Source organism: Hevea brasiliensis, chromosome 3, assembly GCF_030052815.1.
Source record: "Hevea brasiliensis isolate MT/VB/25A 57/8 chromosome 3, ASM3005281v1, whole genome shotgun sequence".
Lineage (NCBI taxonomy): Eukaryota > Viridiplantae > Streptophyta > Magnoliopsida > Malpighiales > Euphorbiaceae > Hevea > Hevea brasiliensis.
Genome location: NC_079495.1, coordinates 112,325,527 through 112,341,926, shown reverse-complemented (window position 1 = coordinate 112,341,926; position 16,400 = coordinate 112,325,527). Strand labels below are relative to the sequence as shown.

The 16,400-nt window shown below is 32.5% G+C and overlaps 2 protein-coding genes and 1 pseudogene across 4 annotated transcripts; 1 reads left to right on the top strand and 2 right to left on the bottom strand.

Annotated features, from left to right (window-relative positions):
- Positions 1-3,670: 3,670 nt before the first annotated feature.
- On the bottom strand, positions 3,671-6,817 carry LOC110663609 (protein NRT1/ PTR FAMILY 6.1). 3 transcript variants are annotated; one of them, XM_021822982.2, is made up of 5 exons: positions 6,637-6,817; positions 5,900-6,220; positions 5,588-5,805; positions 4,868-5,448; positions 3,671-4,695 (listed from the first exon to the last, which is right to left on the bottom strand). In XM_021822982.2, the coding sequence occupies exons 2-5, from the start codon at positions 6,132-6,134 to the stop codon at positions 3,813-3,815; spliced, it is 1,917 nt and encodes a 638-aa protein (XP_021678674.2). In that variant the 5' UTR covers positions 6,135-6,220; positions 6,637-6,817; the 3' UTR covers positions 3,671-3,812. The 3 variants fall into 3 exon arrangements, with proteins under 3 accessions (XP_021678674.2, XP_021678676.2, XP_021678675.2); XM_021822984.2 differs by having other exon boundaries at positions 5,900-6,136; positions 6,637-6,816; XM_021822983.2 differs by lacking the exon at positions 6,637-6,817 and adding an exon at positions 6,221-6,630 and having other exon boundaries at positions 5,900-6,136.
- A 1,191-nt stretch (positions 6,818-8,008) lies between these two features.
- LOC110663611 (putative pentatricopeptide repeat-containing protein At3g11460, mitochondrial) lies at positions 8,009-9,451 on the bottom strand. The gene has a single exon (XM_021822985.2). The coding sequence runs from the start codon at positions 9,127-9,129 to the stop codon at positions 8,191-8,193; it is 939 nt and encodes a 312-aa protein (XP_021678677.2). The 5' UTR covers positions 9,130-9,451; the 3' UTR covers positions 8,009-8,190.
- A 736-nt stretch (positions 9,452-10,187) lies between these two features.
- Positions 10,188-13,815, top strand: LOC110663612 (mediator-associated protein 2-like; annotated as a pseudogene).
- The last annotated feature ends 2,585 nt before the right edge of the window (positions 13,816-16,400 follow it).

Genomic DNA, 16,400 nt, shown 5'->3' with positions numbered 1-16,400 from the left:
TATTATTGGATGGTCTGCTTATTTATTTTTAAATATGTATATATATATATATATATTATTTTTGAAATTAAATATATATCTGCAATCTGAACAACCCAGTTCAATAATAACTCTTATCCCATTCTACACCTAATAGAACTCTTGAAATATATACATACCCTAATCATCTCTTCTGCTAAACTTTGCTCTCAAAATCTGTTTGTCACCTCATTTTTCTATCAAATACTCTCAACAGAGAATCCCTAAATTTTTCCTTCTCTATTCATCACATTCGATTCTGTTTTCAAGGTAAAAATTCTCATTCTTTATTCAATAATGGGTGAATTTGATTTTATTTTCTTTCATTGATTTGTTACAACTACCCTAGAAATTTATTTATTTTTTTCTTTGATCATTAGTATTGAATTGGATTAATCATAATTACTGTGAGACAATATCTTTAAATTTAGATTTTATATATATATATATATATATATATATATATATATATATATATATATATATATATATATAAGTTATTATATTTTATTATTATTTGATATTTTTCTTTAATGTTTTGGGTGTGTAGGAGATTTGAATATTCAATCAGTCAATTGAAATTGTCTCTCTTCCATTAAAATAACTATTGTCTTGGAGGTTCCAGGTGAGTGGTAATTATAGTACATGGCACCGTTTTAGTCCCTTTTAAAATTTCTTAGCATTAAGTTTGTTATTAAATGAAATTTTAAATCAATATTTTAATAATTATTTTACATATGATTTTCTAGGGTTTTATTTTATTATTAAATTTTATTTCGATTTTGATTAAATAATTGATTTTGTGAACTATATCTGCATTGGAGCTATTAAGATTCCGGGAACAGGCCTTTAATGTATTTATATTTATTGATATTTGACTATAAAATTTACCGATGTGTTACTGAATTGATTTGAAATTGATTTGATTTTATTGACTCTTTGAAACTATTGAAATACACTATTGGAATTGCACTATCAGTTATTATTTGCTATCTGGAATTTTTATTGATTTTGATTGATTTCTACAAATTGATTTTTTATTTTGAATTGGTACCTGTGCCCAATATCTGTTTCTGTTATCTGGCCCCACCGTGTGGACTATCACGGTATTAGGTTGCATTGTCGAGTCATGCATCATTGCAGTTTATGGTTTGCATTAGTATCATATGCATTGATATCTGTGAAGGAGGAGGAATATATCTAACATCTGGTAGCGCGCTTACCATCTGGCCTTTGGTGATGTGGGGTATCATCACCTTGGTACACTGTACCATAAAATTTTTATTGAATGAATTTCTTTTATATATATGTTTTATGAAGTTATTTTATTAATGATTTTGACAGCATGAGCATGATTTTATTGAATAGAAAATTTATTGTGAAATTAATCAAGCGTCTGCCTGTTCTTATTCTGTTGTGTGCTATAATTATCATTCACTGAGCATCTAGCTCAAACCACGTTTCTCATGCATTTATCATTTGGATCAGTAGAATTCTGCAGCTGATCCAAATATTCAGTCCATTTTCTGAAGAGGGACAACTTTGATTTGTTCTCATGGTATGCCCGAATTCATGTTTTCTCGGGCTAATAATTAGTTTAGTTTATTAAACAGTTTAAGTTTTTATTGAAATCTGTAGAGATTCCGCAGTTTACCTATGGGATATTTATGATGTTTATTCAGCATTTTGTTTATTTGGATTTTGTCTATTTTTTGGGATTAGTAAGTGACAATATATTCATTCAAGATACTCTGATAAGGCTTGTATGATTTAAGAATACTTAAATTATACACAGGTCACGATTCAGAATTTTGGGTCGTGACACTCTATCTATAATTCATTTTATTTCTATCATTCTCTAAATATCTTTGACTATCTCCCTCTATATTTAAATTAAAAACAATGATTTAATGATAATAATGGTGGTAATATTGTATATGTAGTGATTATAGCGGTAGTGCTGATTTAACTATTGATCGTTGTATAGGTGATTATTCTAATAGTAGTGAAGTGATGTTAATACTATAAAACTAGATGTATATAAGTAAATGATTTATATATATCTTATAATTTTAAATCTAAATATTTGTTATATTATAATTTTAAGGAAAAGTGTTAATTAGGGTTTAAAAATACTTCCAATTATTACAGTTTAATATTATATTTTTTAATGAAAAGAATTATAAAGAATCATAAATAAAAAAAAGGGCAAATGAAAGATTCGAACCCTGAACCCTCTACCTTATGCTTGGGAACATGTGCAATCAGGCTATTAGCCCTCATCCACTTTTCAAATCAACGAAAAAATATATATACTTATATAAAGAACGTATTGTGTTAGGTGTGCTTATAAATGGAAAAAAAAAATAATATCTAATATAGAAAGGGTTCAAACCTTGAACCACGCTAAGATGCATACTTCTATGCCAATCAGGCTACTTGCCCTCATCCAACATTTTATTGCATGAAATATATATATTATACAAGCTCTAATGTGTGTGTTTGTGTATATATATACATATAATATTTTTTTTCAAAAATATAAATTTTATTTGTTAAAAGTGTATATCATGTCAAGTAATATTTATTTTTACATTTATATCTATCTATATTCATATAATTTGTAAGTAAATGATTTAAATAACGATAATAGTGGTGATTGTAAACCGTGGTGATTTAAGTGTTTATGGAGTATATATGATTTAAAATATATATAGTGAAATTTAAATCATATTTTAATATTTTATATACTAAAAAAATATAAATATAACTAGTTTGACCGTCACCCTACCTACACTAATCAACCACCGCCATCATTATCACTCTAACACCACTATCAAATTTCAAACCAATTTTAATACGATACTTATTTTAATATTAATATTTATTGTTATAATATTTAATTTCATTTTTGAAATGCTATCTACTTCATTTCAATTAATATATATCAAATTTACATCATATTTCAAGTTAAAAAAAATAAATATAAATTATAGTATAACTTATTATTAAAAATCAATATATCTTATCTTATAACAAATATATTATATGTAATAACTTATAGTATACAATATCTCTAAATTTATATGTTTTTCATAGCATTAATTTTTAGAGTTTCAAAAGCTGCTAGCATCTTAATTTGATATTAGAAAATGTTATTTGGTGAGTAGATATTAAATGAAGAGATTTTATAGCCAAGTGGTTTATAAATAAGCTAAATGGCTCACAAATCACTATAAATGACTCATATATTAAAAGGGTAAAATGATAATGAATTTCAATTTAATTATTAATATACCATTTTGAGCGAGTTCAATTTGAACTGTGTAGCATTTTTGTTAAATTTTAGGTGGAGAAACGCTAGGTATCATTGTAGCTGGCAGGGGGCATGGATTAACAGAAGAGGAGATGGTTAGCCTGCACAGTTTCACAAGCTCATGAATGGGGACAGGTAGATCCAAGCAGGCAACCATTAAGAGGGATTGGCCCTCTGCCTCCATCAATTTCGTGGTGGATTCAAGTCCTTTTACCAATTTCCATAGGCTGTGGATCAAGAAGTCATTAGTGATGTGACACCTAAGAAACTCCCTCGATATTTCCAGGGCAAAGCTGTACTATCAGGCTCTTTAATGCATCCCCACCAAGTCGGTCATCACCCAAAATCTAGTGCAATTCAGGTTTCACATAGCTTTAGTTACAAGAAGAGAAGCAACATTGTTTAAGAATTGAAAGTGAAAAAGAGAGATATCACAAATGTGAAAAAAATGGCACCTAGTGCCTAGGATTCCAATTTCCTATATGCCTACGCTCGCGTTGGGGTTACAGGTTACGACTTGTTCCCCTGTTTCAAACTTCTGCTCTGCCCTGTACTTATACCTATGTGCTAAGTATAGAAAAGCACAGAAATTTATTACGCTCAGTACTGTGAGAAGCCAGTAAAAATAATCAAATCTACCAGTATTTATATTCTGGGATAACCAGGATGGCTGCCTTTTTTCTGGGCTCCCTGTTACTGATTTAATGATGCTGTTCAAGATACTTGCTGCGAAGCATCCTAAACCTCCAGCTAAAGCAGCATAAGAAGATCCTATACTTTTCATAGCGTCAGGAGCTTCTTCATAAAGGAATTCCAGTAACCCCACGATGCAAAATACTTCAGCTATTCCTATGAGGCAGTACTGGATCAACAACCAGAATGCGCTCAGGTCGGGCATGGGTGTCAAGAAACCGAATTCATAGCCATGTTTTATTGCGTAGTTTCTCCGATACCTCTCAAAAAACCCTGCCCATGCCACAGACACAATTGAAACAGCTAGGCCAATGCCTACCCTTTGAAGCTGAGAAGCACCATGAGGATGACCAGTAATGCGTCGGGATATCGGAACAAAGATCGAGTAATATAGAGAAAGTATGAGGAAAATGCTGAGGCCTGGAAACACTGGCATGCAAGTTACCGGGAGTTTTAGACGACCCATCTGTGTGTTCATAGTATATGCCTGTTGTATGGAGAGAGTCAGATACTCTGTTAAAACTACATTGATCATTACGGTGCAAGCTGTAACTGGAATCAGTTTCAGTAGTATCTTCACTTCTTCTACTTGAGTCACAGTGCAAAGCCTCCACGGATTAGGATCCACACCATCTTCCTTCAATTGCAGAGCTGCCTTGTCCAAACATCTGCCGGCACGAAAGGCAGAATTAGGATTAAAAACAGTTAGTGTGAGGAGAAATTACCCAAATTCTCTCTACCCAGAACTAATTGTTGGATTAGCTCTTACCCTGTTGATAATTAAAATTTTTCCACAAACACATGAAATGATATTAAAATGTATAGGAAGAGCGATTATACCTGAAATCATCAGTATGAGCTATCTTTCCACTACCCTTTATAGCAGAATGTTTCCCTGGAACCTCGTAGAGGCCTATTAGCTCACTGCTAGAAAAACTGGCTTTTCTCTTCCGGAATGCAGCAACCAGAACTTGGGCAACCCTTGTTAGGGGGCTGCCTCCTGGCAATCTGTGTCTGTACATGGGGGTGCCAATAAAGAATAGCATATTTGATATACCCATAGCTATGGCCAATGAACCGAACGCAAATCCCCATCCACGTTCCATTTGAATGTAGACTACCAAGGTGAAGGCCACTATTGCCCCAATAGTTACAGATAGATAAAAGAAGTTAAAAAACCTGTCTAGATGAGATTTGTAATTTTTACTTCTTTCATCAAACTGATCAGCCCCAAAAGAAGATACGCAGGGCCTTATACCGGCAGCTCCAAATCCAGTCACATAAAGAACTATGTAGAGGTAGAGCATCTGCCATGGTTTTGCGGGCTCGCAAATACCCAGAAGCAAGGATAACCGATCACACTTATCCTGGTTTGGCAGGAAAATATTCATTGAGGCACATAAGGTGATACCTGTCAAACCCTCCAGGAGACAAAGATTCAAAAAAAAAAAAAAAAAAAAAGGGAAGTTTATTCATTATCAGTACACCCCAAACAATTATAAACAAAGGAGCAATTCAAGAACAAATCGGTTAACAGTGGATTTCATCTGTACAACTCACTGCAAGATAGATTGTTGTGAATATGGCAATTGTCCAATAGCGACCAAGATATGCATCAGCAAGAAACCCACCAAGGACAGATGATGCTTGTGATATCCCAAGGAAATTGTTAACTGCATTCGAGGAACTGGCGAAGGGCCTATGCATGACATAGAACATGAAGGCCACCATGTTAACTGAGAGACCGAAATAAGCCATCCTCTCAGCCATTTCATTCCCTGGACAAACAAAGATTCAAGGTCATTGAGAGTAAGAGATCACAGAAAATGTTTCGACCAGGTACACAGAAGAAATTGCTTTTAAATATATTACCAAAAATGAACAAGGTAGCTGTCCAACCGCCTGTTTTCGAGAGATCGGCAATAGGTTTCCCATGGATATTTACCGGCGTAGTTCCTCCTATATAACTACGTCCGAAAGCCATTCGCCTATTATCAGACTCGATGAAGTAGATTCCAAGTTTCTTGGACCTACTTGGCTCAGAATTTCCATCAAATGTGACCGGTGTATCTGGAGCAGGAGCTGCCTTGATTTCACTGGTATCCATTCCTTCACTCCACGGAAAAGATAATTTTGTTTTATTTTCTCAGAATTTACAGAGCAAATTAATCCTCGCATGCAAATAAATCATACCTGTAGAGCACTTCAACTATGATACTTAATGAATCATAATCCAGAAACTCCACAACAGCAAGAAATGAAAACCGAGATCAAGTCCGAGAAAGAAGGAAAACAAGAAGAACAAATTGGGAAACACAGTACTATATATGCAAGTGTATTTTCTTTGTAGAAAATATATTATGGGTTTCACAAAGCTTTTAGGCTTGAGAAAATTGTAATATACATGTTGAAAAGGCTTATCAAAGCCAGCTAAGCTTCAATTGTCTGATAGAGAGCACCAGACGCATGAAGTAGAAATAGAAATGCATGATCTATCATTTGCAAGGCAAAAGCAGTACCCCTTCTCTCAAAATGAATCAAAAATTAAAAAATTCCATAACTTGCTAAACCCAGAAAAACAGAGCCAATCGGTAGAACAGTTCACTTACCTCTTATATTCGTGGAACTGCTTTAGGATTAACTAATTGTATTCACGTAGTTATACAAGTAGTAGAAGTACAAGTAGAAGATCCATTTTTAAACTTGCAGGTAAAAGAAGAAATAAGAATTCATATCTCGGGACGGTTAGATGGCATAATGTGAGGCTCAGACACAGGCAAAAACATTAAAGGAGGTTCAACTAACAGGTGAGGACCCATTAGAAGAAATCCAAGTGGCAATAAATTCTAGTCTATTACAAGCTAAGGGGACAAAAGGCCCAACCCAACTGTTTGTATTTGCCATCGATCCCCGTTTTTCAATCTATCTAATTCAGTCCATTGTGCATATTCCCCTCTCTTTCTTTCTTCGTTAGAATTTAGAAGCCTATAATAGCCGTCCAATAAATGGGAAGATTTCCATTATTAAAACGCAGGTACAAGTTGATGGAAAATTCTTGTATAGGCTAGCGAACTCAAAATATAATATGTGTAGTAAAATTCATAAATAAAAATAAGTGTTTTAAATTTATAATGAATCAAGGTATTAAAATGTTAAAGTTTATTATTGCTTCATCACCATTAATGATCAGACTCAATTAGCCAGTGAGTTAGCGGCTCCATTTCATGTATTTACATTCCATATCTATTTATTATATAAATTTAATTGATAAAAAGGGTTAGCATTTTATTATCTTAATTTGTTTGTAAGTAAAATTTCGATATTTGCCCTAATTTGATCTGCATAAAATTTTCAAAATCTGGCCCCAGTGAATCAAGTGGTTAGGCGGGGTGGACAAGGTTTTGTAGGCATTAAAATAAAATGGAATTTAGGTAGCACTCGCAGTCCATCAATGATGGCGGAATGTGACAGCAGCGAGTTAATTTACGGTGGCACCGTTGTTGGTGAAGGATTGAGAGATTGCCATTGATAACATTTACAGAAAAGTTAATTTTGAGTGCATATTAGATGGACATCTTCTCTATCTGGGGATTTTATTGTTCTTTATCTGCTAAGATTATGTCGTTAATTCTTCATTATAGTGGAAGAAATTTCTTTGTTTAGATCGTTGATTGTGCCAAGGAAAGAGGACGAATGAAGAAATAAAAAAAAAAAAAATTTATTATTTAAATATCTTACTAAAATAGAAATTCTAATATAATTACTTAATCGATACAGAGAGTAATTTTGTTATTATATGATATTAAAAGTATATAAATAATTTTAATATAAATAAATATCTAATTCTTTTCATTTTCCTTTATTTCTCCTATTTTTCTCATTTATTTAGTATTCAAATAAAAAAAATTGAAAAATCACATTTTATCTCATTATTTTCTTTTCTCTTGGTTCTCAAAACAAACAAAGGGCTAAAGACATCTCTTCTCTTGTGATCTTTTCTTACTTGAAAAATTGTTCATTCTTGTGGCCCTGATGACAATAAACTGACAGAGAAACAAGCAATGATATTGACATCAACCTATTTTGAAGAAAATTTTCACAAAGAAATCCGCAATGTGGCTGTTTTCTCAGAAAGAGAAATTCTCTACTCCCATCTTATGCACTCACTCACCCCAGCTCCCATGAATTTTCTTGGAAACCTTTTCGGCCACCACCGCCTCCCTATGAATCCTACAAGCACCCAACAAAGCGGCCCAGAATGCCTCATCGGGCTTTATCTCCATCCTCATCACCAAATCCTCCGCCTCCTCCACCCTTCCCGCCCTCCCCAACATATCCACCATGCAAGTATAATGTTCCAACCCAGGCTTTAACCCAAACCTCTCCCCCATCATCCCAAAATACTCTTTCCCCTTCTCCACCATCCCTCCATGACTACATGCACTCAAAACCGCAGTTAAACACACAGCGTCCACCCTATTTCGCTCTTCCACCATTCTCTCAAACAAGACCAACACCTCACCAACATTTCCGTGCATACCATATCCCGCCATCATCGTTGCCCATGAAACCTCATTCCTCACAGGCATTCCATCAAACACCTTCCTTGCTCCTTGTAAATCCCCGCATTTCGCATACATATTAATCAAAGCATTCGAATTTGCTAATTCAGAAACAAACCCATTGACTAATACTATCCCATGGACCTGCAGCCCGAGTCTAAGGGCCGATAACCCAGCACAAGACTTTAGCACGCTAGGCAAAGTGTGGCGATCAATGGGCTTATTGGCACCGAGCATGCGACGAAAAAAGGTAAGAGAGTGAGAAAAAAGGTTGAGAGAGGCGTAAGCTCTAATGAGTGAATTGAAAAGGAAAGTGGATTGACGGTTGGTGAAGGTGAAGAGAAGAGTGGCTTGACGCATTTGGGTGCAGGAGGCATAGGCAGAAACGAGCTTTGAGCGAATAAATTCGTGGTGGTAAATGCCACTGGTGATTAACTGGGCGTGGATTTGAATGAGACTTTTTAGGTTCTTGGTGGAAATGCAGGCGTCAAGGAGGGAAGCGTAGAAGGGAATGGTGGACCTGGACTGTGGGGTGGGCATATGGCAAGAGATTTAAGAGAGCAGATAGGGATGGTGCAGGAAGAGCGATGATCACAAAAGCAGCACTGTGCGACTGTTCTGCAATTGCCACGCACGATCTTGTTCTTCTCTCCTGACGAAAAATTTTCTTGCATAAAGAAAACCTATACATTTTTCGTTGAAGCAGCTAGATTCGTAGTTTGAGAAGGATAATAAAATAATAGTAGTGCCTGAATGACATGTCGTCGCCGTGAAGGGTAAACGGACGGAGCGATGCAATAATCCAACGAGAAATAATCCAATAATCTCGGCAGTGACTCAACTTTTTAAGGATTAATTTATAAAATAACGTAATTTAAAATATTATTTACAAATATAATGCAATTATGAAACTATTTATCAAAAATCATTTGAAAAAATAATTTTAAATAATGTCTTATCATATAAAAATGCTTAAAAAAATTATTTAAAATGATGTTTTTAAAAACAGTATCATATCACATTAAATATTACAAAAATTAAAAAAAAAAAAAGAAATATATGGCTTAAATCGGGATTTTGGATTTGCCCAATGATATTAATTGAGAAATGATATTATAAATGAAATTTTACAAATAATTAACTTTTTAAAGAAATAATTTATAAGAAAATAAAATATGATTTTTTTTTTTTTAAATCATGATATCAAAATCAAAAGTTAGCCAGGGAGTAAAGAAGGCATAAGAAAAAGAAGAGAACAAGAAGGCAGGCTGCGACCTGTGAGTATGGGAAAATAAGGGCGGTTAACTATATGAAACAAAGGCTCTGGGTTTACACACTTCGTGCGGGGCCAACATAAGCCCAACGCCTTTTGTGTCAGCTCTTTGTTACACTCTTTTGCCCAAATACTCTTCTCACTTTCTATTTCATTTCCTCCTTTTCTTTCTGAATTCCAATGAAAAATATCAGCAGCTCTGAGAGGGACAGAGAGACTAATTTTGTGAAATTGGTTGAGTAATCTTTTCCTGCTCGGTAGGTGTTCGACGAAATGACTAGTTATTATTTATTTATTTACTCAATTTGTTTATAATTATTGAGCAATGGACGTTGAGTAGGAGAGTTACAGGCCTGAAGCGGGATTTGAAAAAGATTCGAGAGAACCACTTGTTGATCTTTCATTGAGGAACTCTACCGAACTTTGGCTTATTCATTGGCCTCATAATGAAGTGAGTTCTTATTTTTGGCCTTCTGTTGTTTTAATGAAACATTTTGGTTAGTAGGAGATGATGTTAGAAGTGATTTCTTGGATCAAACTTAAAATCAACCAAAATAAAAGTGGTTATTTAACATCATTATGAGCCCCTGCTATCATTGTTTGTGTGAGTCAAATATCCAGAATTTGAGTTTCATTGCTCAATATTTGTTTTGAAATGTGTTTCAGCTTCCTGATTATATCACTCAGTCTTCATTGTGATGGATGTTTGGACAGTTTTGAGGGTTCATCAGGTATCCATAAAAATCTTCTCCAATTGTTATGCACAGCAAATTTTTAGAAAAACTTGTTATCATGTTAATACAATTTTCAGCATTTAAAATTGCTTGTTTCTAATACATGTGGGCCAATATCATTGTATGCATTATTTGACAATTGACAGTAATGTGACTTTGTGTTACCTGCCATGTCAGGCACAGTATATGACGCGGTCAGCTGTGCTGCACAAGAACCAGATGCAACAGTTTTCCTATCCTAGACATGAGAAACGAAAGTTGGTAACTACACCTATCTGTCTTTATTTTCATTCCTCATATTGTAAGGTCAATTGTTTATGATTATTATTCTTTGGAATTACTCAACTCTCCACGTATGTATTACTTCTGTTACTTCTGTGAGGTAAATACATTGTGAGCAGTTTTTGCAAACTATTTGTTCCAAAAGATGCTTTTGAAAATCATATGGCCGGGTGTTACTTGTATTTTGTAAGAGTTGCATGTCAATTGGAAATGGCGAAAATGCCTATAGATAGAGCTGAATGATGTTAACGGGTCTATCACCCAAACTCTACATGGTTAATGCTTGAAAGACAATTGTCAGGAATTTCCTTTTCCCCTTGGATCTTGGAATGCCTTTTTCCCCCCATGGAGACATGGTCTCCCCCATCAGTGGAGACGAGAGTATACTCTCTGCCCTACCTGTGAGAATCCTCAATACCTCTGTGGGAACCCTAAATGTAACGTTCGTGGTTATACCCTAATTTTTACTTGTATATTGGTATAAAAAAAATTGAAAATAATTAAAATAAGAAGGAAAAATAAAAGCAAGCAAGGAATGAGGATCTCCATCTGATGGCGAAAGACCCTCCTATCTCCGTCCTGCCTTGCTACCATCCCTAAATTCAAATCTTGATCAAGAATCTGGAGACTGAAGATATGTCAGATTTATTTGTGTACCAGATGATTTGTATAATCAAAAAGCTTTTGGAATGAAGCTGAGAATTATTAGCATCAAATGAAATTCAACAAAACCAAAAATTTTTGGTGGTGGGGTGTAGGTTGGAGATGTTAGTCTTTTAAATGCTATATAAATTGTCTCTATAGAGATCATGTTTGAGGATTTGTGATGTGGAAAATTATCCAGCTGAGCCGAAAGGAAGGGAAAAGAGGAAATGGGTGGTATATTCTAAAAGTGGTAAGAAGAATTTAGAAGCCTCTCCAGCTGGTGGACAGGTGAGCACCATTCTATTAGTTGCAAATACAGGAAGGGTATGAGTGAAGAATTGTATTTCTTTCGAGCTTAGTAAGGTTGGGGGCAGTTAGTATAGCTGCTGGGGTGTGAGAGAGATATTTCTGGATTTCTTCATATATAAAGTTATTAAAGGTGGAGCGTACTAAGGCGGAGCTTAGGCGCAGGCGTGCACCTAAGCGAGGTGAGATGTAAAAATAAAAAAATTTAAAAAATCCATAAAAGTCAAATAAATATGAATATTCTATCAAACTTCAAATAACATGAAATTAAAAAATAATAATAACTAGTAAGCATTCAAATAATAATAATTTTGCAATCCAAATAAAACAAAAATAAACTACTAAAAGTTTAAACTAATATGTTGAAACTTGAACAGTCTTTTAATATCTCAAAACTAAAGTCAAGCAACCATAAACTCCTTTGTCCTCTAGATACTCATTTTCAAAATTAATATGTTCGTCATCTTTCTTATCTCTAATAACTAAAGGAGTATTAATTTTCAAATTAGTGGACGACGCTTTTCCTTTTGCCTTTGACATGTATCTTGAAATAGGTGTAGATGTAACATTTTTTTTTTAAAGATAATTCGGGAGTGGTACTATTAAAAATGAAAATATGGGAGATTTGCGATATTGGGTGTGCTGATTTGATGATATTTTAATGACTAGTTATCATCAAAGATACTAATTCCGAAAACTTCATAGTGCATCAATATAGTATTCTATAAATACACAAATATCAAGTTTAACTGATAGTTCTTTTAGTCAATGGTAGTGATCGCCAATGGTGGAAATAAAGAAGGCATGTCTTTCTAAAACCTTGTGCCTGGAATAAAGGTGCATGCCTAGGCGCCAGGGTTGAAGCCTGGTGAGCATTAAGCCTGAGGTGTGCCCTTTAATAACTATGCTTTCTGCATTTGCAGCTAACGGAATGGTGCCTTGCTGTCCACTAGCTGGAGAGGCTTCTAAATCCTTCTTAGCTCTTTTAGAATATACCACCCATTTATCAATTTGGTGCAATTTATCAGTTTTATCATTGGTTTATCAACTTATCTCAATCATAATTGTTAGATATGTATTATAATTTGTTGCATTGTATGAGTCATTATGTTGTGTGATTGACTGAACAGTCCTAAACCTGTTATATCGTGCATTTATATGCTGTTGACATAGTTATCTGCATTTATAGCGGAGAATATTTCACGGCGAGTTTCGCTTTTCCATTACCCCGAGTCTAAAGAACTTGAGAAGCAAGAAGCTGAAAAGAAATCAAAATGGCTGCATCAGATGTCTGCTGGATCTTCATTGATACTCTTCTTATCATTCGGGGACTCCTACTCAAAGTACCAAACTCATATTCATTAAGGGGACATGCAGTCTCAACACACAGTAGCAGACATAAGAGTTCTTTGTCTGAGGTTGGGGAGCAATCAAGTGCAAAAAAAAGGCATAAGCATGAAAGCATTACATTAACAAATTGTTCTGCTCTAGATTCAGGGGCAGGATCACAGTGGAAATGCAATTTCAGGTTCATTGGAGCATTCACACTAAAGGAGAATGGAGGTAATAAAAAATGAGAGTAATTCATCACTTCTTGAATTGGGTCATCCTTGGAATTCTATTTTGTTGATTTCCTTGTTAGATAACAATCATTTAGTGGGGAATTAGAGATGAGAGATTGTACGCTTGTCTTCCTTTTATATTCCTAAAAATAGCGTGGAAATTCAGAGTTATCAATTCTGAAATTTTCATTTCCCAATTAGCCGATGTAAGTTGCAGCACTGTGCCAAAGCCTGATTGTTTTCTTTTTATCCACTTCTCACACTGAAAAGACCATTTCTTGTTATGAACTTATGGCTGTTGAATTCCCTATCATAAGTTGTATAATTGTCCTAATACTTGGAAGGTTACAATGAACTAGTTATTTTTGCGTGAATGGTGTTTACCTAGTTGCAATCAATGCATTGAAATTCTGAACTCTCAAAAGCTCAAAATCTCGTTCAATAGGATTTAGTTCAGAAGCTATAATGTTTTCTTTTTCTTACGAATGTGAGACTGTTCTAGTAAGACAGATGATATAAACTTGAGGTTTGAGATTTCATTGTGTATTCCAGTTCCATGTTTGTCTATGAATTAAAATCAAATCAAATCAAATCAAAATTTTGGTACAATGTTGATTCAATTCTTGGATGTTTTAGTTTTAGTTCTGTTTAATTTTCAATGCTTCGGTTTCAATTTTTTGGTGTAATTTTGATTCGAGTTTTCATTTTTAAATAATTTTATATGATTATTTTTATAAAAAGTTATGCATGAATTATCATTTAAATTTTAAAATTAATTATTAATACATAAAATATCATATAATATATATTTTACCTATTTTTAATTATATAATAGTTAACTATAGGTTACATATATAATTTAAGATTAAATTTATAAGTATATAATATGATATACTTTTAACTATTTATTACTTATATAATCTTTAATATAAATTTATATATATATTTAGTAATATACATATAATTAAAAACTATAAGGTAATTTAATATATTTATAATTAAAATTATTAAAAAAATAAAGATAATATTATATTGTATATAATTAATGTTTATATATATATATATATATATATATATATATATATCTTAATTACATATAAAAAAATAATTTTTTATTTAATTTTAAATTTAATACGATTTTGTTTCGGTACAATCCTCATCGATTGGGTATTTTTTCTTAGATGCACACCCTTTGGTACTACTAATAAAACAATTCCTTCCGAATACATTTCTCAATCAATATGTGAATCACTTATTGATTTATCATTCTATATATGTTTTGTTGTTGTGGGGATGGTGGCACCTCGTCGAGTTATTGGCATAGTCCGACCAAGAAGGCAGGAGGGAGATGTTAAAGAAGCCTGTCATCATCAACCTCCCCCGATATCAATTTGGCTACTAACTCTTCCTCAGCCCTACGGCTCCTGTTTTATTTGGTTTATTAGTTTACTTTACATTGCAGATCTCTGTGAACTTTGGATGGAATCCCTCTACTTGGCTTTGGTTGGAAACACTAAGATGGGGTGGTTGCAGCTTTGTTAGGCTTTTGTCTAAGAAAGGCATCTGGAACTGGTTGTGCCTCAGTGGGCGGTGATTTTCCTAAGTTGCTATCGGGTTCTCTTGTCCGGTAGAAGACCCAATTCTAGCCTATGGTTCTTTAGTTTTTTAGGGTTGTTTTGGCCTTTTATTTTCGGGCTGGTTTTGGGTCCTTTGTTAGGATACCCTGTTTTTTGGTTGTCGGGCCTTTTACTGCGTATAATCTGCTTTGCCTTTATGGCCCTTTAACGGAATATCTTATTTATCCACATAAAAATATATATAAAGATAAATTTTAAGAGTTATTTCTAAATTTTAATAGTTATAATAAATATGTGTTTGAATTTAAAAATGTATAGTATAAAATTTTCTAAATTTTAAAATTTAACGTAAGAAAATTTTCTAATCATCAATAGCAGATTTATAAGTAATATGTTGACGTAAATAATTTAAAATAGTGATAACGTGAATAATTATTGTTATTTTTTAAAGTAAATAAAGTCTCTGTAATTAAGTGCTATATATTTAATGCTTCATTATCCCATATAAGAAAATCATACCCAGGTGCTACTATCACATCACCACTTTAAATTGTATAAACTGATCATTATAAGTCAAAATAATTTTATTATATAAAATTTTAAAATTAAAAAAAACATATTACATTTTTAAATTTAAAAACAATTTTAATGTGCATATGAAATCACTTTAATAGTACATAATTTTTCCAAATCCAAGGGACATATATCATTTGCTCTACGAAAAATTACAAGATACTTTTAATGTACTAATTTGTTGTGCTTTATTTACTCATAAAATTTTAATTATCTCATAAATCGTGAGACATAGGCTTCATTTTATTGTAAGAGAGTAAATATGTATTCTCCTAAAATACTTAGGACCTATTTGATTTAACTATTAAATAAAGTTTGTAACTGTTAATTAATAGTTGATAACTGATAATAATTGATTTATATTAAGTGCTTAGTAAAATTATGTTTAGCTGTTGATATATGAAATGATTAATAAGGATATATATTATATAATTTATTTTATTATTAAAATGAATATAAAATTATAAATTTGTTATATTATATTGTTTTATTATTAAATTAATATATTATATTATTAAAATAAATATATAATTATTAATCTATTAAAATAAGAAAATAATTAAATAAAAAAATTAAATAACTTTAAAAAATATAAATAAAATAATTATTATGGTTGGTAAAGAAAAAATTTATTATTAATTTTAAAATTTTAGATGTAAATAAATATTTTATATTTTATATTATTAATAAAAAATATTTTAATAAAGTTAAAATACACTAACTAAGATATTAAAATTATAAATAAAAAATAAAAATATTAATAATATTAATTTTTAAATTAAATAAAAAAATATAATTAAAATAAAAATAAAAATTAAATTAGCTATCATTAATGAGACATAACTTTAAAAATAAAATT